The sequence below is a fragment of the Lonchura striata genome, chromosome Z (genome assembly GCF_046129695.1).
Source record: "Lonchura striata isolate bLonStr1 chromosome Z, bLonStr1.mat, whole genome shotgun sequence".
Taxonomy (NCBI): domain Eukaryota; kingdom Metazoa; phylum Chordata; class Aves; order Passeriformes; family Estrildidae; genus Lonchura; species Lonchura striata.
The window spans coordinates 26,202,138-26,222,205 of NC_134642.1; the positions used below are offsets into that span (position 1 = coordinate 26,202,138).

At 41.6% G+C, this 20,068-nt stretch overlaps 1 protein-coding gene across 2 annotated transcripts; it reads left to right on the forward strand.

Annotated features, from left to right (window-relative positions):
• Nucleotides 1–4,618: 4,618 nt before the first annotated feature.
• On the forward strand, nucleotides 4,619–13,953 carry IDNK (IDNK gluconokinase). 2 transcript variants are annotated; one of them, XM_021534452.2, is made up of 5 exons: nucleotides 4,619–4,740; nucleotides 4,854–4,884; nucleotides 5,235–5,321; nucleotides 8,881–8,924; nucleotides 10,822–13,953. In XM_021534452.2, the coding sequence occupies exons 1-5, from the start codon at nucleotides 4,700–4,702 to the stop codon at nucleotides 11,180–11,182; spliced, it is 564 nt and encodes a 187-aa protein (XP_021390127.1). In that variant the 5' UTR covers nucleotides 4,619–4,699; the 3' UTR covers nucleotides 11,183–13,953. The 2 variants fall into 2 exon arrangements, with proteins under 2 accessions (XP_021390127.1, XP_021390128.1); XM_021534453.3 differs by lacking the exon at nucleotides 4,854–4,884 and having other exon boundaries at nucleotides 4,677–4,740.
• Nucleotides 13,954–20,068: the final 6,115 nt, after the last annotated feature.

Below are 20,068 nucleotides of genomic sequence, written 5' to 3' on the forward strand. Positions count from 1 at the left end.
GCACTTCTCTGGAGTACTTATGCTAATTCACTGATTATTGTCACATCACATTGTTATTGTGGAGTTGTTATTGAAAGATTTAACTATGGAAGATTTAACTATGATTACACTGATAAAATCAAGTCCATGAAATGAAGAAGTTTTCAAAACCTAAGGAATAGCCATGTAAAAAACTCAACTAATTTTCTATTTCTTATCTACATTAATTTCATTGAAAGTCAATCAGCTAGCCATTATAAGCAAATCATAGTATTTCCTTGTTAGGAAAATTTAAATAATTTAACAAAAACTTCTCTGTTTAGAGATATGTGTATTTACATCTTAAATAAATGTTTTCATAGCCTTCCCTCTACAGAAGTTAGTGAGCTAGGACACATTCAGGTTGTAGTATGGTATGAAGTACTGCATTCCTCTTTTACCTACAACTAGGCTCAGATGACTTTGCCATTCCTTCAGCTTTGGAATCAAACTGAGAACATACTTGTGTCACAAGCAACAAAAAAAAAGATGCTCCCATTTCCTCTTACGTATATTTTTGTTTGGTTGGTTGGTTGTGTTGGTACTGCAGACTGGAAAAATAAGAAGAGTTATTTACGATGCTCATTTTTTATTTTGTGAACATCTGAATTTCACCATAAAAAAGGGATGAGGTAATTTATACAAATACTTAATGTGATTTTAAAAACATTTAACACCTTTAGTTTGATTCACTGATCCCAGATGTCTGACAGTTTGACTCCTTTATCAAATTGATTTTTTTTTTCTCATTACTGGCAAATCAGTTGGGTGTAGAAAGCCAGTATCTACTGAATTCTACTCAGAAAGGACTCCACACGAGTATGACTGACTTTGCATAGCATAAAACAAATTCTGAAATTTGTTGGTAATGTTCCAATCAACATAGCTGTAATTTGATGATTATTTACTTCATGATGAGGACTAACTGTGACCAACAGAACACCGCAGTATGGCTTCTTTCAGCTACTCTCCTCAGAGCAAACATACTGGATTAACACTCTCTGCCTTGTATTTATTATCAGTGCATATTCAGGATTTTATTTGAACCCCTTAAATTTGGGGTCCATAAATTTAGATCTTAGCTCCTTGAAAAACAGTCTTACTCCCCTTAAGATTCAGGAAGCTCAGATTACTCAATGCATCTGAGCCCTCACTTTTATAAGAAGCAGATGTCCATGACAATGGATGCTCCTGGCAAAGCTCCTGACTTTAAAAGGCCTGTGCACTTTTACAGTAGTTCACCTTTACACTATGATAAGTTTCCATTAGGAATTATCATGGAAATGTTTTTTTCTACTTTCAATTTGGCAATATTCCGAATACAACAGACATCTCCTAGTATCCATGGGAAGGAGATAGACACAGTGAAGGCAAACAGAAATAACTCCAGAAAAATGAAATTCTCTCATTCATATTTCATATAACCCCTCTCTAAAATTAGGCAGCTAATTTAATAGAAGATGAAGCTTTACTGAATTCCATAAATTCAATATTAGTCAATTAGTCAAACCAGAAAGGCTCAGAAAGACACTGAAAATACTCCTAATAGCCATAAAATATACCAAAAGGCATTTAAAAAAATATTTTAAAATACAGTGTCTGGAAAATTCTTTTGGGGCTGAGAAGTACTTGATGGGTTTTCTGGTAGGTATTCTTGAGGTTTTAATTCTAGAATGTTCATCTTTCACCATTATATTGTAATTTCATCTATTACTAAATATAATAAATAAAACATCAGAAGACATTTACATTCCATTGTCTCCTATTTCAGCTATGTAAATGTACTCTGGAACTTATGAAACCATACAAGATTTTTTTATATAGCTACATCAGAGATTTGGGATCAAGTTCTAAATTCTGACAACATTAGAAATAAAAATAAATTTAAATGACTGGGAGAAGGCATCCATGCCACCTCCAGCAAAAGATCTTCAAAGAATAAGCATCAGGACAAATTTCCTAGGATGCATATATATCACTAAATGATGAAGACTAATACAAAACTCTTCCATGTTATTAAAGAAATAGTAAGTGTAAAAACATTTAATAGTCCTGTGACTACAACAGAGTGAAAGAGAAATCCTCCCTCACATAAAAAGGATCCACATATTTTTTTTGGATCTACAACTTAATTAAGCACATCTTAAATGCTTAACGAAAGTATACACAGTCTGATGCTGTTAAATCAGTCATTTGGCTGATTTCTATCCAGTCATCTCTCCAATTGACTACTAACATGAATTATAGCTACACAAATCAGATCAGCCACACAAGCAGAAAGTCTGAATGTAATTGCCTTCTTCACATTGCCTATAGGCTCTTGCAGAATTCAATCAGCTTTCTCCAGATCCTTTTCTTCTTCCTGCAGCAGCATCTGCAGAGCACACTGCTGCCTGTACAGTGCATGCAAACTCTGCCAGTGCATGCTCATGCTACGTTATCCTGGGATTGAGTAAAACAGAACCCCTGGCACAACTTCCTGTGTGAGAAAGGATATAAAATGGCTATTAGCTAACATCACACCAGTCTAACATGGCTCTTTTTGCAAAATGCAAGCATATGAATGATGAAAAGGTATCAAGTAGAGAAGCTTGTTAAAGCTGGTTACAACAAAAGCCATTGAGCATGCACTGTAGACAGGCTAGTCAGTTGCTCTTCATGTTAACAAAATTTGGGGATTTGTTGTGACAGAGCAATTAAAATTTCTAGTTCTAGGAATGTGCATAGGAATTGTGATGCTTCCAGGGTCAAAGTGACCACTGGTATTTTTGAGCTTGCTCATTTGGATGTCCCAGGAACCCTCATCCAAATTAAGCATTTTTCCCTGTGTCACAATTAATAAGCCAACAAATGGAGAAGATACATGCAAATTCAATTATTTTAGCACAATCATAAACTAATACAGCAAAATATGTATCCAGTTACATGGTGCCTTAAATATAATTGTAGTCTGTTAGTAATTTGAGAACTGGCCTGATTCAGTAATAGCTTAATAACATGGAAGGTTCCGGTCTTCATTAAGAATTTCTTAATAGGTATGTGAAATAGGCATCTGAAATCCCACATCTCCATTAAATGGTCAGAGATGGGCAACAATTAAAAAGAAACAGATACATGTATCATTTATAATGTTATTTGGAGTGCCATGCAAAGGCACTAAATTTTCATTTAGAGAAGAGACTTAATATTCTGAGAATTTATTCCAAGGTTTGATTGGTGTAAAAAATATGAAGGGGGTATAGATTGTGCCCTCCTGAAGCCACCCTCACTGGCTGGAGAAGCTCTTACAGGTGTAGCAGATGCTTCTCCATTGCACAGGAAAACTTCAATGCTGGTCAGCAGCATCATTGCATTTGATCCTTGCAAAGCTTTAAAAATGTTGCTAGGTCACATGTGCATGATAATAGCAAGAATACTTGCTATTTAAGAGAATTTCCATAATTTTCCACAATCTTGCCCCTCTTCTCAGCTCTGATGAGGCCACATCTGGAGTGCCATGTTCAGTTCTAGGCTTCACAGAGCAAGACTCATGGAGATCCTGGAGCAGATCCAGCAAATGGCTACAAAGATGACTGAGGGACTAGATCATTCTTATGGGGAAAGGCTGAGGGACCTGGGCCTATTCAGCCTCTAAAAAAGACAACTGAGAGGGGATGTCATCAATGTTTATCAGGATCTGAAAGGAGGGTATCAAGAGGTTGGATCCAGGTTCTGCTCAGTGGTGCTGAGCAATAGGACACAGGCAGTCAGCACAGACTGAAACACAGGAAGGTCCAGTCGAACATCAGGAAGCACTTTGTTACTGCAAAGGTGAGCAAGCAGTGGAACACGTTGCCCAGAGAGGTTGTGGAGTCTCCCTCACTGGAGATACTCAAAAGCCGCCTGGACAGAATCCTAACGTGCTTTACAGGGTCCTGCCTGAGCTGGGGTGTTGAACTAGACGACCCTATCAGTTCTTCCCAATCTTCCTACCAAGTAATTCAGTAATTTAGAAGTATGACTGGATCAATGCTTTAAGAAATACTAAAATGGAGTTAGTCACGGCATGGCTGATGCCTTAATTAAATTTTAAAGGCAGACCTTTATCACCAAAGGGTAATACAGAATTCAACGGGTATCATGCACTGCATGATAACATGCACTGCAGAAATTATTGTTTCTATTGAATTCGCCTGTGCTGCTGAGGCTGCAAAAGGTGAATACCGTGCTAGGAACCGCTGGAAGAGAAGCGCCCGACCAGACTAAAAAGCCTGAGACAAAGAGGGTTCGGGAGATGATCAGGTAACTTCAGCACAAGGAGCGACTACGGGGACAGAGAGCGGGGGACACGACACGGGTGTCTCGGCTCCCACGGAGGGGGAGCGGGCGGTCCTGGGAGCCCGCGGGGCGGCGGCGGCGGGGCAGGAGGAGGCGGCGGCGGGGCAGGAGGAGGCGGCGGCGGGGCAGGAGGAGGAGGCGGCGGGGCAGGAGGAGGCGGCGGGGCAGGAGGAGGCGGCGGGACAGGAGGAGGAGGCGGCGGGGCAGGAGGAGGCGGCGGCGGGGCAGGAGGAGGAGGCGGCGGGGCAGGAGGAGGCGGCGGGACAGGAGGCGGCGGCGGGGCCGCTCCCGCACGGCCGGCCGGGGCCGCCCCGCTCCCGCCTCCGCAGCAGAGGCCGAGGGCAGCGGCGGAGCGCCGGGCGCCATGGTGCTGCTGGTGGTGATGGGCGTCAGCGGCTCCGGGAAGTAGGTGCCGGCCGGGGGCAGGCGGGGCGGGCACGGCGGCGCTGCCGGAGCCCCGCGGTGCGGGCGCGGATCCGGGTCCGGGTGCTTAATCGGCCCTTTCTGCTTCCCCGCAGGAGCACGGTCGGGTCGCGGCTGGCAGAGAAGGTAGGAGGCGTGCCGGGCGGGCAGGCAGCTCCCTGCGCCGGGCCGACCGCCCCGCCGCGCTGCTGCTCCCCGAGCCGGGTCTGGCTGGTGCCGTGTCGCCGGCACGGGCTTCGGCTCAGGGCAACAGCTGTTGCTGCTACCAAGCTGCCTTAGTTGTTTTTGTTGGGGTTTTTTTGGTTGATTGGTTGGTTGATGGGTTTTTTTTCCTAATCATCATGCTATAAACGGTGATTCATACTGTGGTGCAAGAAGCCTGTAATTTCTTAGGTGTTGTCTTTGTAAATAATGAAGTCATTGTTGCCTCACCTGACATAGCTGAATGACCCATAACTATTTTATTATTTTCTTAGTTGGGATGGAAATTCTATGATGCAGACGATTACCATCCTCTAGAGAATAAGAAGAAAATGGAACAAGGGATACCACTAAATGATGAGGTACCTTGAATAAGCCCTGAAAAAAACTGTTGTCCACACATTTCTCTCTGTAATTTCATGCACATCTTGTTGAAATAGACTATAGTTTACTACATAGACTAATCTGACTGTAAACACAGGTCTGGATTTGCTAAGGTGAGGGAGGCTTCTTGTGTCAAAAAAAGATTCTGCATAAAAAAAGTAGTTTATCAAATGCTTGTCAGCTCGCAAGTGGTATGCTGCTGCTTCAGGATTTGTGAGAAATCTCCCCCTCTACAGTCCACACACAGAGTTGCAGTTTTGGATTTAAATCACAGAATCTTAGAATATACTGAGTTGGAAGGGACCCACAAGAACCACAGAATCTATCTTATGGTCCTGCACAAAACAACTCCAAAAATTTGTTACCCTCTCTCAAACCACTTTTCATAATTTGTCACCAATTGTGGTTAACTTGGGAGGTCCCAGACAACTAGAGGTTGGCCAATGTGGCCCATCTACAGGAAGGGTTGGGAGGAGGATCCAGGGAACCTGTAAGTCTGGCCTCAGTATCAGGGAAGGTTATGGAACAGATTGAGTACATCACATGGCATGTGCAGGACAACCACTGCATCAGGCCCAGCCAGCAGGGATTTGTGAAAGGTAACTTTACGTCCTTCTATACCCAGGTGAACTAGTGGATGAGGGAAATGCTGTCGATACAGTCTGCCTGGACTTTAGTAAAGCCTTTTATGCCATTTCCCAAAGCATCCTCCTAGAGAAACTGGCTTTTATGTCTAGGATGAGTGCACTGTTCACTGGTTAAGAAGTGGCTGGATTGTCTGGCCTAGAGGCTGTTGATGAATGGAGCTACAGGCATCAGCATCACAGCCAATAACATCTTTATTAATGATATGGAGGGGATTGACTGCATTCAGTAAGTCTGCAGGAAAGCTCTGCAGAGGGGTCCAGACAGGCTGGATCAATGGGCTGGATCAATAGGTTTCAATACGGTGAAGTGCCAGGTCCTGCCCTTGAGTCACAACAGCCCCAGGCAGGACTACAGGCTTGGGGCAGAGAGGCTAGAGAGCTGTCCAGCAGAAAAGGGCCTGGGAGTGCTGGTCGGCAGCAGGTGAACATGAGTCAGCACACGCTCAGGTGGCCAAGAAGGCCAGTGGCATCCTGGCCTCTATTAGCAATAGTGTGGCTAGCAAAACCAGGGCAGTTATTGTCCCCCTGTACCTGTGTCTCACAGTGGTGAGGCTACACCTTGAGTGCTGTGTCCAGGTCTGGACCTCTTAATTCAGGAAGGACATTGAGGTGCTGGAGTCAGTCCGGAGAAGGGCAAAGGAGCTGGTGAAGGGTCTGGAATATAAGTCCTGTGTGGAGCAGATGAGGGAGGTAGCGGTGTTTTTATCCTGGAGAAAAGGAGGCTCAAGGGACACCTTATCAATCTACAATTACCAGAAAGGTGGTGAGATGGGAATCAGCTTCTTCTTCCAGGTAACAAGGAATAGGACTAGGGAAAACGGTCTCAGGTTGTGCTAGGGGAGGTTCAAATTGAGTATTAGGAAAAATGTCATCACTGAAAGGGTGGCTAAGCATTAGAATTAGTTGCTTAATAATATGGTGTAGTCACCATTCCTAGAAGTGTGTAAAAAAACAAGTAGACAATTGGTTACAAGCTATGGTTTAATTAGCAGGGTGGTATTGAGTCAAAGTTGGACTTGATGATCCTCAAGATCTTTTCCAAGCCCAATGCTACCATTATTCTGAATTGCAGCATGTGCCTGAGAGTGCTGACTGAATGCTTTGGAACTCTGTCAGGTTGGTGCTGTGACCACTTACCTTGGAAGCCTGTTCAGTGCTCAACCACCTTCTGAGGTGGAGCCTTTTTCTAATACCTAATGTTAACCTCCCCTGACACAGCTTCAGGCCATTCCCTGGCAATCAGTGGATCACCACAGAGAAGAGATCAGTGCCTGCCCCTCCTCCTCCTCTCACAGCAAGTTGTAACTGCAATGAGGTCTGTCCTCAGTCTTCTGTTCTGCAGGCAGAACAAATCAAGCGCCTCAGCCACTCCTCATACAGCTTCCCCTCAAGGCCCTCCTTTGGATGTTGGATGCTCTCTAATATATTTTTATTCTTATTATATTGTGGTGCCCAAAACTGCACACAGGACTCAAAGTGAGGCTGCCCCAGTGCAGAGCAGAGTAGGACAATCCCATCCCTTGATGGGCTGGCAATGCTTGAAGTACTAGTAGCATAATGGTACAGCTTGAAAAAAAGGATTTTTCTATTTGCTATCAATTAGGACAGTAGTTTTACAGTTAAAGCCACTTTTACTGTAAAGAATCAGGAAAAATTAAAAAAGTTAATGTCCACAACGTCTAGAGAAATATACACTTATGACTGTAGATAAAGAGTCTTAAACAAAGAATATAAACTAAACAATCCCAGTGAACACATGAAATCAATCTAAAAGCATATGGAGCCTAGAAACAGGGCAAGATGCAGTAATATGATATTTTGAAAAAGACTTTAAGAATCTAGGTGTAATAGAAAAACTTTGCAAAGCTTCTACCCTTTTTCCTTTTTTTTTTTTTTTTTTTGGCAAGGCTTCACTTTTTTTTTTCTTTTGGTCCCTCAAATCTTTTGGGAGATGTCCTTAGCCAATTTAAACTGAAAAAAATACTCTAGATTCTGGTTAAAAACTTAAATCTTTCACTAGTGGTTGGAAGCCTGTAAGTTGTCTGTAGCAGCATTATACACTTGAATGACTAAACCACTGGTGTGTGGTGCTCAGCAAGAGGAAAGCATCTCTTCTGAAAAACGAGAGGTGCAAAATTGTGAGGGCCTTCTTGAATGCCTAGGGGAAGTTACTGTGTAATGAGAGCAGCAAAAAATTGTTGCATTTATTTGCTCATGTTATCATTTGTTGTGTTCACCCAGCAGTAACAGCATTGAAACATTAGGTGGGAGCAGCTATTTAGTGCTCATTAGGTATGACTGAAGTTTGCAGCAGCTTAAAATTTCATATTAAGTATCTGATTGATCACTTGTGTTTGCCTAAGTAATGGGCAAAAGTTTTGAGGAATTGTAGTTGTGGTTACATTTGTTTGTGAGCGCTACTGACATAATTATTGCAGATAACTAAATTTAGATCTGTCTGTTACTGAAACTTCAACTTGGATGCAAAATGGGAATGGGGTGTGTGTATGACACTATATCAGGGAAAAGAAATAACTCCAGCTGTACATTTGAATAGTATAATAGAAGCAAGAGATAAGTTGACTGTCCTTCAGAGGGTTTACAAGGTGCATGCTGCATTTGCATACATATTATTTCCATCATATACTTGTAGGGACCTGTAATATAAAAAGTATTATTCCACTAAAAGCATCCTATTCATAATGTGCCTAGCACATCTTATTAGCCTTCAGGCAGTGGGAGCATATCTATGTAGGAAGAGAGAGATTCAAAACTGAACTTACTGTACAATTTAATGCTAATATTTACCTCTAGTCAAATATCTGACATGCTAGAAGCAATTGTTTCAAATTAATTTCTGAAGAATTTAACTAACTTGTTTTCTTTCTAGGACAGGATTCCTTGGCTTTGTGCATTGCATGATATACTAAGGAGGTAAGAAAATATTTAGTTTTTAGATGTTTTAGCTAAAGACAGAAGTACCAGAAGTGTTTTCCCCACTGCATTGCAAAGCAGAAATGTAAGTGGTATTGTAAAGAAATTCTGCAGATCATAAAATCATTCTATTTTTACTAATCTAAACTATCATGGTAATTGCTGATGGTGAGCTAATCCCTGAGAAATAAAGTGGGAAATTGTTACCAATGATGGTTGTTTTTTCTACTATCTGTGTAAAAATAATCTCAAGGATCCAGTTTATTAATAAGCCTTATGTTAGCTACTTACAAAGAACATAACCACAAAATACACCAATAACAATAGTAGGATAAAATACTGTTATTTTTAATAAGTTACTGTGTCAAGTAAGTTTGACATTGTTTGTTTGCTTGAGTGTACTCTGCTAATTTGCAGATGACATCAAAATGGGAGGAGTAACTGAGACAGATGGACCTTGAAAGGCTGTAGAAACAAATTGGTAGGAACCTTTTAAAAATTCAAATCTTGTCCCTGGGAAGGAACAACCCCAAGCACTGGTACGGACACTGAGGGGCACTCAGCTGGAAAGCAGCAGAAAATGGCCTGAGTGAGCTGTGGTGGATGGCCCCAGTTGGATATATGCCAGCAATGTGCTCTTCTGGCAAGGGAGGCCAGCAAAATACTGAATCCTGGGCTACATTAGACCATGTATTGCCAGCAGATCAAAGGAGATGATCCTTCCCTCCCCTTTTTCACTGGTGAGGCCACACCTGAACTGCTGTGTCAGTTCAGGCTCCTCATTATGAGAGGCATGGACATACTGGAGAGCATCCAGCAATGATGAAGGGACTGAAGTGTGTCCTAAAAAGGAAAAGGTTGGGAGGGCAGGGACTGTTTAGTCAGGCTTTACACTTGCTTGTGCACATTAGGTGAGCATACCTCATTTCTCACGGAGAAATTTGTCTGGGTTGATTTGCTGGATCCATTGCTTCGGTTATGTGATAGCTCAATGCACTGCCCAGCTCTGTAAACTTCACAAAATCAACTATATTTTTAAAAAAGCCTAATGCCAATGTTTAATTATAAGTAGCTGAGGCTGTCACTAGGTGATAATGGTAGGTATTAGAACTTCTTACTTCCCTTTGAACCAAAATCTGATAACCATACAATGATTTTTAAATAGGTGTCTACCTGATATTAATTTTATTACAAAATATATTTTCTCAGGCAGGAATTTTATTCACTCATCATAGAGACAGCCAATTCTGGATTTGCTTTTTGGTGGAACAGACACATCCAGAGTTAAATGCTTTATTTAAAGAAACCTTGTCAGCAGAAAATACCTATGCAACACATTCACTGAACTGCAATCCCTTGATTAAGCTGAAGTGAGTATAGATGCAATGCTACCAATGAGTTGCAGGAAACATAAATTACAGTTAAATCTGAGACAGTGACAGCAGGTGTTGAAAATATTGTGTATTTAAGAACAGTGGTCTGTATTGCTTATCAGCCCCTTACCCTTAGAGAGAACAGTATAGTAATTTTATAGACAAGGGACAGGTGTTTCTATGGATATTTAGTTCCTGTTCTCAGTAATTAATGAAATGAGCTTGACACTTCCTTGTGCTAGAATTGAATTTAATTTAGGAAAGAATGGTAGCTAATAAAGGTCCCTAAGACTGAGATTTTACCAGAAGGCTGGCTAGCTTGGCCTCACTTTCAAATCACATCTTTACTTGAACTGGAAATTTGGTTTCAAAATCCTGTCAAAATCACTGTCAAAATGCTTCTACTCCCATGGCTGACCTTCTTGAGGAGCTAGGGCATATCTGCCTTGTTCAGCAGAACTAACAAGCCATTTTTGTTATACTACATGTAGATATGTAAAGGTTTTTGTATTTTTTTTTTATAGAGAAGACACATCTAGACAAGATACAATTCTGGCTTGTTCTGCACTGAAGAAGATGTACAGGCGTGTGTTAATTGGTGGAACATCTGCAATTGAAAGCAACCAGACAGAGCAACCAGGAGACAACCCAGCACTGAAGATCCTCTTTGTTCATTTGGATGGACCTAAGGACATCATTGCTGGGCGCCTGAAGAAGCGGAAAGGTCATTTTATGCCACTAGAACTTCTCCAGTCTCAGTTTGATACTCTAGAGCCACCCAGTGCACCAGAAAACTTCATTACTGTCAGTATAGAAAAATCTCTCCCAGAAATACTGCTACAGATTGAGAGTGCCATTCTTCAGGGTGAGGCTTTGCCAGAGTAATTTTCTGAATGACACATACAGAAATTCCCTGAAGGATAGCAAGGCTATGAGACAGGATTTTAATTATTAAATTGATTATTAAATCAAACCAACTTATTTTTAAGAGCTGGTTTACTACTCAATTTTTTAATCATGGCTCTGTAAGACATACAAGATGTAATTTGCAAAAACTGTTAACTTTTCAAGCCCTTCACTCTCCTTTTAGTAAGAACCTGCTTTTGAGGATCCTGGCAAAGATCACAGAACAATTTATTTTCTAAATTTTAATATTTACTCTGTCAGACACTGAGATGGGCATATCTGCTATTACAAGATTAAATAACTTACAGCTTTCTTAAAAATAACACCATTTTCCTAGAAGAGGCAGGAACATGCATGATGAAGTTCCATACATGACACTATTCCTGTCTCACTGCTGGATTTTCATCAAGTTGTAGGTTCTGTGTTTGTATCCTTGTTGACCTCACCAGAGCACTTATGACTACATGAGAACTTTCCTGATCTCTTACTGTATGCATTGGCCACCAAGCTGAAAAATGTGAGAAAAGAAAAAGGTAGTGGTGACGATGCAATATACAAAATTTAATTGAATGAAAAGCTTTAGAAATACAGCTTAAGTGGCATCATATTGACTCTGAACTTAGAGCTTTCATGTACAAATGTACACACTGCAGCCAAGTGTGAGTCAACCAGTGATTTAAGGTATTGAATGCAAGGTTGAGAGACATCTCCTTATTTTTGAAAACTTTTTACAGTTGGACCTTTTCCTTCACTTCCCAGTGCTGGTGGGTACCTCAGTGCATGTCAATGCAATTGCTTTAAAGCTTTTGATCAAACTATTCCTAATATGTATTTTTCTCATCTTCTTTGATGAAGATTAGAAGAAAATTCCAAATACCCAATCAGTCACTTAGCTCAGAGAATTTAAAGTCCTTTTTTACCACCAAGGTATTTTTCAAAAAGTACTTCATGTCATGTCATGCCTTTTCAGCTTAATGTTATAAAAACTCCAGATAGTTTCTGAAGTTTTTATTAGTCAGAAAGATTTGAGTCTTGTCCAAATGGAGACATCTCCATGTGCTGTCACACATGGATTATTTTTATTGTGTCATGCTTTTTTTTTTTTTTTTTTTTTTATCCCTGGGGTATAGATGAACTCTCGTAGAAGAGTACCTCATGTTCAAAAGCATCTTTAGGGCAATTTTTACCTGGGTAAGTAGTTGAAAAACATTAGTCATGGTTCTCACTATGAAAACAGTAAGGGCTTTGTGGTTTAGTAGACAAACTACTGTGCTTAAATTAGTGCAATAAATGGGCGTTATCTTACTGAAAGCAGCAATTTTTAGACACTGAGTTGGGATTTTAGGCATTAACCTACCCAGACATGGTGTGTTCCTGTGACCTGAAGCGAGAATACCAAGCAGTTACCAGTTTCAGTCTACTGCAGGGTGCAAGCTGAAGATATAGAAGCAAAGTTAAGTAAGTGCAAGAGACAGGGATGTCTGTATGCTTAATGCCCTCAAATTTCAGAGACCCCTTCAGATCAAGTGACTTGTCAGACCTGTACAAATTTTGTAGCTATGAAAATCACAGATACAGCACCCTCCTGTGACACCTCTGCTGTTAATGAGGTCTTCATCTTTTCCAATACACCATTTTACAAACAGTTGACTAATGTACCCATTAAAAAATACATATTTATGCTTACTTCTTTCACACACAATAAAGCCAGAACAGGACACTCTACAGCAGTTGCATCCTGTCACACACAGATACAAACAGACCTTCAATTATTTTTTTTTTAAGTGTGAGTTCTGAGAAGACCAAACTAATTTTCAGACCCACTTGTCCGCACTTACAGAATACTCTCAAAGTGGTTTCACCACTTTCACCACCAACAAAATAATTGTACTCAGCAGTTAAAAATAATTCTCCTTCAGAGAGTCTTATGTAAGTAGCTTGGATTTTGGAAGGCTTCTAAAACAAAGTTCATACTTACAGGCAGTTCAGCTTCTTCAAATCAGGTCAGGGTATTTCTCAGTCTTTGTTCCTATGTTGGGAATATTTCCTTCCCTTACCCTTTTAATAGATTTACATTTTGCTTTTACTTAAAAGATGCTGCAAAGAAGGTTGTTGTCAACCTAATCAGTTGCTTGTTACCTGCTATTCTGAAAGATAACAAAGCATTTTTTCTGTTCAGTTATGTTCTGTGCATTACAAATTAATAGATTTAACATGAATTATTGCATTACTAAGCACATAAAACTACTCTCAGATTTTATCAAGCTGTGCATGTGTGCAGTGGAAGAAAAAGGGAGCAGAACAATACCTGCCCAAACACAACATTTACATTCTACAACATTTAATTTACTTGAGTTTGGTTTCATTTGGTCTTTTTGTTATGAGGGAATATTTTTTGGGTTTTATGTTGTTTTTAAACTAACACCACTATTCTAGGGATGTCATATTCACGTTAGTTGGGCAGGCTATTAATATTTAGCACAGCTTATCTGGATGCCAGTGCTCTGTGTGTATTTTGAAATGTATTTAGGAAATGCAGCAAAAACCAAGAAGGAAACACCTGGAGTTAGAAATTGCTTTCTCTATCTCTAAGCACAAAATATCTATGCAAGATACATGCACTATACATCCTCATGACTTTATGCTAAGCACAATTAGTAGCATGCTGTGTAAATACTGTACCTACTACAGCATAAACATTTTTCAGTGCTAAAATGAGGAAATAAAAATGAAATGCTATCAATCCCAAACTGTGCAAGTTATCTATACAGGCAAAAGCTGCCTGCCACCTTAACTATAAAGTGATATATGTTTTGGGTCTTTTTATTAATATAATTTATTTTATTTTGCCAGGTTGTGGTAATTGGGGAAGGGGGGTGGCTACAGGGGTGGCTTCTGTGAGAAGCTGCTGGAAACTTCCTCCACCCCCTATAGCACCAATCCCAGCTGGCTCTCAGACAGACGGGGATTGCTGCCAAGGCTGGGCCAATCAGAAATGGTGGTAATGCTCCTGTGAAAACAGATTTAAGAAGGAGGGGGGGAATATGATTGCACAGATGTAACTGCAGCCAGAAAAGAACGGGGTGAGAACACATGAGAGGAACAACTCTTCAGACACCAGGGTCACTGGAGAAAGAAAGAGAGGTGTTTCATGCACCAGACCTGAGATTCCCCTGCAGCCCATGGTGTGTCCCATGGTGAGGCACCTGTGCCCCTGCAGTCCATAGATGTCCATGGGGATGCAGAGATCCACCTGCAGCTGGTGGAGGAGCCCCAGGCTGGAGCAGTTGTATGCCTGAGAGGAGGCTGTCACCCCATGTGAAACCTGTGCTGGAGCAGGGTCCTGGCAGGGACCTGCACACCTGTGGAGAGAGCAGCCCATGGTGGAGCAGGTTTCCTGTAGGTTGTGACACTGCAGGGGCCCACACTAGAGCAGCCTGTCCATGAAGGACTGCGCCCTATGAACAGTGACCCACTTCAGCAGTCTGTAGAGAACTGTTGCCCATGAGATGGACTGAGATGTTGGAGAAGCTCATGGAGAACTGTCTCACATGAGAGGGACCCCCTGCTGGAGCAGGGGAATAACTCTCCCTAAGCAGTGGGAGAAAAAACTTGTGATGAACTGATCATAACCCCTATTCCCTGTCCCTCTGCACTGATGGGGATAGGAGGTAGAGCTAGAAAGGAGGGAGGAGTAGGGGGAAGGTGTTTTTATGGTCTGTTTTTACTCCCCATTATCCCGCTCTGATTTTGTTACTCATAAATTCAACTAATGTATCTAATTCCAGCCTGTTTTTCCCATAACAGTATTTGATGAGCAATATCTTCCAGTCCTTATCAACTTATGAACCATTTTTTGTATTTTCTTGACCCTGTCCAGCTGCAGAGGGGAGGGACACAGTAGCTTTGGTGGGTGCCTGACATCCAGCCAGGGTCACTGAACCAAGAAGAGAATTAAGCAGCTTTACAAAACCAGCCATTTTGCAGTCAGATTCCCAATACTGAAGGCACACATTTTGAGTAATTTAAATGATAACTGTCAGTTCAGATCATCACATTGTAACTTTTAGATTTTTTTTTTTTTTTTTTTTTTTTTTTTTGCATCAGTTACATTTTCTAGCAGGAGTTTGATAATCAGGCAAGGCAGTTTTGCAGACAATCCTGTCAGGTCACTTGATCCACAGCAAAGAAAGCAGCAAAATGAAGAGACAACCTTCAGGCACACATGCCCTTCTGGTCCAAAATGCAAGCTGCAGATTTCAAATACAAGTTATCTAAGTGCTCATCTAAAATAGGTAGATAACTCTGAAGAGATAATTTTAAAGAGAGATGGATAAAGGGGCAAGGGGGAGAAGTGGGGAGAGGTGAACAAAGAGAAACATTATAAAATAATGTTAAACCAGTAAGCGTGGGTTTTCTTTCATCATTAAAGATGAAATAAAAAATCTATCCTATCTATGAAGCGTGTTCCTGCTATATTTTCAGACAAAACTAAAACTTCTATTAAAAAACAGCTCAGTTTTTTTACCACTAGAAAGCTAGTTTAGTTGACAGTAGTTACTGATAAATATTGATTCTACTTCAAGAAGTAAGCTTAAGTAAAGGCTCAGTATGGAATTTAGGTCAACTTTATCTCCTGCTGAATTGCAATGAAATTTTTCTTCAAATGTAATGTCTCTTTGTAACATACAACTGAAATGCTTAAAAAGGGTGAGCTGAATGATGTCTCAAGAAAGCATTTGTGCTAGTTAGATTAATTGATTTAGTGTCTTGGTAAAAACTGTTCTCTTCTCCACATCACCCTTGCCTTTCATCTGACAGACTTTTTAGATGTCATGGACTGTATTCTCAAAAAGATCTGCCTACTGAATAATGAGGTAGTCTGAGCTTTTTTTAAATTCAAGGTCCCAGTAAGGCACACTTAAGTTGAATTTGTTTCTTTGGAGATCCTAATGATCACTGTGAAATAACTAAAAAAAGTAGAGATTATTCTACAGAAACTACTTGCTCTCTATCCTTTCTTATCAAAGTGTCATGTAAGCTCCCTCTGCCTGAAGGTCAGAATGAAATGAACAGAGGCAAGTACTTGCTTGGGACAACAGGTCAAGATGCCTCCTTGCCCATCTCACCCTCCCTTTAGGTGCCTCTCTGTACAATAGTTACAGGTAAGAAAGGTCATGCAACAGATGATGAGGATGAAGGTCCCTCTCCACCTTGATAACCAGAGGTGTTATCAAGGCCAGACAGGCCCAGAGTTCATAACAAGATCAGTTCCATGAGAAAGAAAATAATGGTTGTAGTAGTAGATGATTCCCTTCTCAGGGGAATGGAAGGTCCAACATGCTTGGAAGGATATTCCCCTCAAGGAAGTTTGCTGCACCCCTGAGGTAAAGATTAAGGAAGTCACTAGGAAATTTCCCAGCCTGGTACAGTGCTTGGACTACTACCCACAGCTGATCCTTGATGAGAGTGGTGATGAAATCACAACATGTAGTCAGTCCAAAGGCCATCACAGACTTCAAAGCCTTGGGACAATTGGTGAAGGAATCAGCGCGCAGGTTATTTTTTCCTCCACTGTTCCACTTGCAGGAAGTGATTGAAATAAACAAATGGATTAAGTCTGTTAACATGTGGCTCTGAGGCTTGTGTCACTGCCAAAATTTTGGGTTGTTAACAGTGGGATAGCTAAGATAGCACCAATCTTGCTGGCATCAGATGGGATCAGAAGCATCACCTCTCTCAAAAGGAAAAGAGGGTCTTTGGTAAAGGGTTAGCAGGAGTCATTGACACAGTTTTAAACAATTTATGACTGGGAGGAGGGAGGTATCATCCTATTTAATAGTGATAAGGTATGGGAATGACTTGCCATCCTACTTATATCAGTTAGATGCCAGAGCCAGCAAGAGACACCCAGAGTCTGGAGAGGAATTGCAGGTCCGCAGAACACCTGGAGGGCAGCTCAAAGGGATTCCAGCCACTCCAGAGAGAAGGTAGTTTTCTGGGTGACCCAACTTAAATGCATCTATCCTAACACATCCAGCATAGGGAATGAAGTAGAGATATAGGCATGTCTGCATGTCTATGATCTCAATGGCATCATGGAAACATGGTGGCAACTCCGGTGACTGGAGTGTTGGAATGGAAGGATACAGTCTCTTCAGGAAGGACAGGCAGGGGACAAGAGGCAGAGGTGTCAACCTCTCTGTCAGTGACCACCAGGAGTGCATGGAACTCCACCTGGAATGGCCAAGGAGCTTTTGAGGATTAAAGGGAGGGCAAGCACAGGTAGTTTTATAGTAGAGGCCTGCTACAGGCCACCAGAAGACCAATGAAGCCCACCACAGGCAGAGAAGAAAAGCCTCACATTCACCAGCCCTGGTCCTCATGGGGGATTCCAACCACTGCAACAGGAAAGTGTTGACTGGATTGAGGGTCCTGCAGAGGTGGGGCTGTCAGTCCTATTCTGAGACATATTTGTTTTCCTTCATAAATTGTTAAGCTTGTAAGTCTGCCTTGAGACTTATGCTGAGTGCACCCATGTCAAGTGTCAAGTTTCAGACACCTCACTAAAAGGGGCTCCAGGATACCACAGTCCACTAATTCCCTCATTTCCTGGAGGGCTCTAAATAACTGACTGCACACATGTGAACAAACAGCACCAAAAAAACCTATTTCAGGTAAGCCATAAAAGGGGATTGGTCCCCAGCATTGTGTCTGTCTGTCTCTCTCTTCCACCTTTTTCTCTCCTGTTTTATCCCAGCAATCATATTCTACCACTTACTCAACACCTGAAGTTTATTGTGACATTTGGGAGCTAGTTTGAAAGAGTATTATAGAAGTTGGAGAGCTTGTTAGCCAACTTTTTACAGCTAAATAGTAGGCTAATTGCCGGAGTTAAGGCTACTGTATAAACATGTGAACTTTGTTGAGACAGATGAGAATTTACAAGAAACCTCACACACACTTCTGGGTTGTGACAGCCTGTTGGAGGCTCAGGACAGTAGAACACGTGTATTCCAGGAGGTTCACTGATGACAACTGCCCTCTCCAATTGATAAAAGAGCCAAAGAGGAGAGGTGCTAGGCTGATTCTTGTTCTCAGCAACCAGGAGCTGATGGGGAATGTGGAACCCAAAGGCAGGTTGGGCTGCAGTGACTATGAAACAGAGGAAACTGAGATCCTTGGGGCAACAAGGAGAGTGAGAAGCAAGATAAAGATAATTACGCTGGACTTCAGGAGAGGTGAATTTGTCCTCTTGGAGGATCTCTCTGGCAGAATACCATGGGACAGAGCCCTGAGCATAGAGGGCTGGATGACATTCAAAGATTGTTTCCTCAAGGCTCAAGACTAATGTGTCCCACCAAAGAGAAAATTAGAAAATAATGTCAGGAGGCCTGTACGGATGAACAAGGAACTCCTAGACAAATTCAAAACACAAATAGGTAGCTTACAGAGCATGGAAAAAGGAACGGTAGCTTGGGAATAATACAGAGAAATTGTCCAAACAGACAGGGAGATGAAATTATTGCTGTTGTTATTATTAGCATGAGTGAGAGAGAGAGGAGTAAAACCCAAGAGAAACAGATGATGCACAGTACAATGGCTCAGCACCCACTGTCCAATGCCCAGCCTGTTGCCTTCACTGGCAAATATTCCAGCCACACTGCCCTAGTTGCAGAAGGTAAAAGCAGGGAGATAGTCAGGAAAGCTAAATCATTGACAGAAGTAAATCTGGCCAAGAATATCAAGGGTAACAAAAAACTTCTTTAGGTACATGTCAGGGTCAGCTTGGCAAGACCTCAACAGTGTGGAAGTCCTTTTTTCCCTAGCCCAACTGCTGAAGAAAAGGTTTGGAATGCGTGAAGCCAAGTTTTCAAGGTTATATTTTCTCTCTGACCTGCTGAGGTCCACCTAGTAGAGAAGCCATGGCAGTCTCCTCCAAGCCCTGGGCATCTCCCACATTATATACCCAAAATTACGTGTACCATGTTTACAGTTCCCGTGCCAATACCTAAAATCTATGTTGGACAGTGTGTCCCTATCCTAAACCAAGAGAAAAGTGTCACTATCACACCGAGATATGGAGGACAAGAAGAAGGAAGAAAAGGCTAGGGCATACCCAGATTCCTCCATCTTGTACCCCTGACTTACATTGTAAAAAACCCTAAAATTCTACTTTTCCACCCTGTGTCAATTTCCCTATTACACTACTCAAACCCTTTTGGCTTGTAATTCCTCATATAAGGTTGACAACCTCTCCCATGGGCTAAAATCAAAGCCACAGATGTTTCTGATTTGCTGCAAAGGTCCCTGAGCCGCTTGCCAGGGTCACGAGGCATCCAGGGCAGCCAGAGGGATGCTCTGGACTCTGACAAGTACATTAGCAGTAAAAGATTTGGGAAAATGTGGCTCCTTTCAGGAGGGATTTGGAAGACCTGGTTAGATAGGACATGGAGTAGACTGAGGTATTCAATTTTTTTGTCTAAGTCTTCACCAGCAAGTGCTCCAGCCACACTGCCCAAGTCACAGATGAGAACAGGGACTGAAAAATTAAGAACTGCACTCTGCAAAAGATCAGGTTCAAGAACATCGAAGGAACCTGAATGTGCACAAGTCCATTAAACTGACACAAAAGAGCAATAAAAAGCAGATTCATTTCAACCTTTTCTGCAATCCCCACTTCATCTAAGCTAGAAGTCCTCAACATCATCCATCTCTTATTCTCCTCCATCCACCTCACACCACAGGAGTTGTTAACCAGACTTAGCACAGAGCTGGTAAGTACTGCCAGAGCTTGAGTTCTCTCAAATGCTCTTAAGATGGACTCTCATCTTGGTTTTTAGGTAATGATCAACTGCAAACACA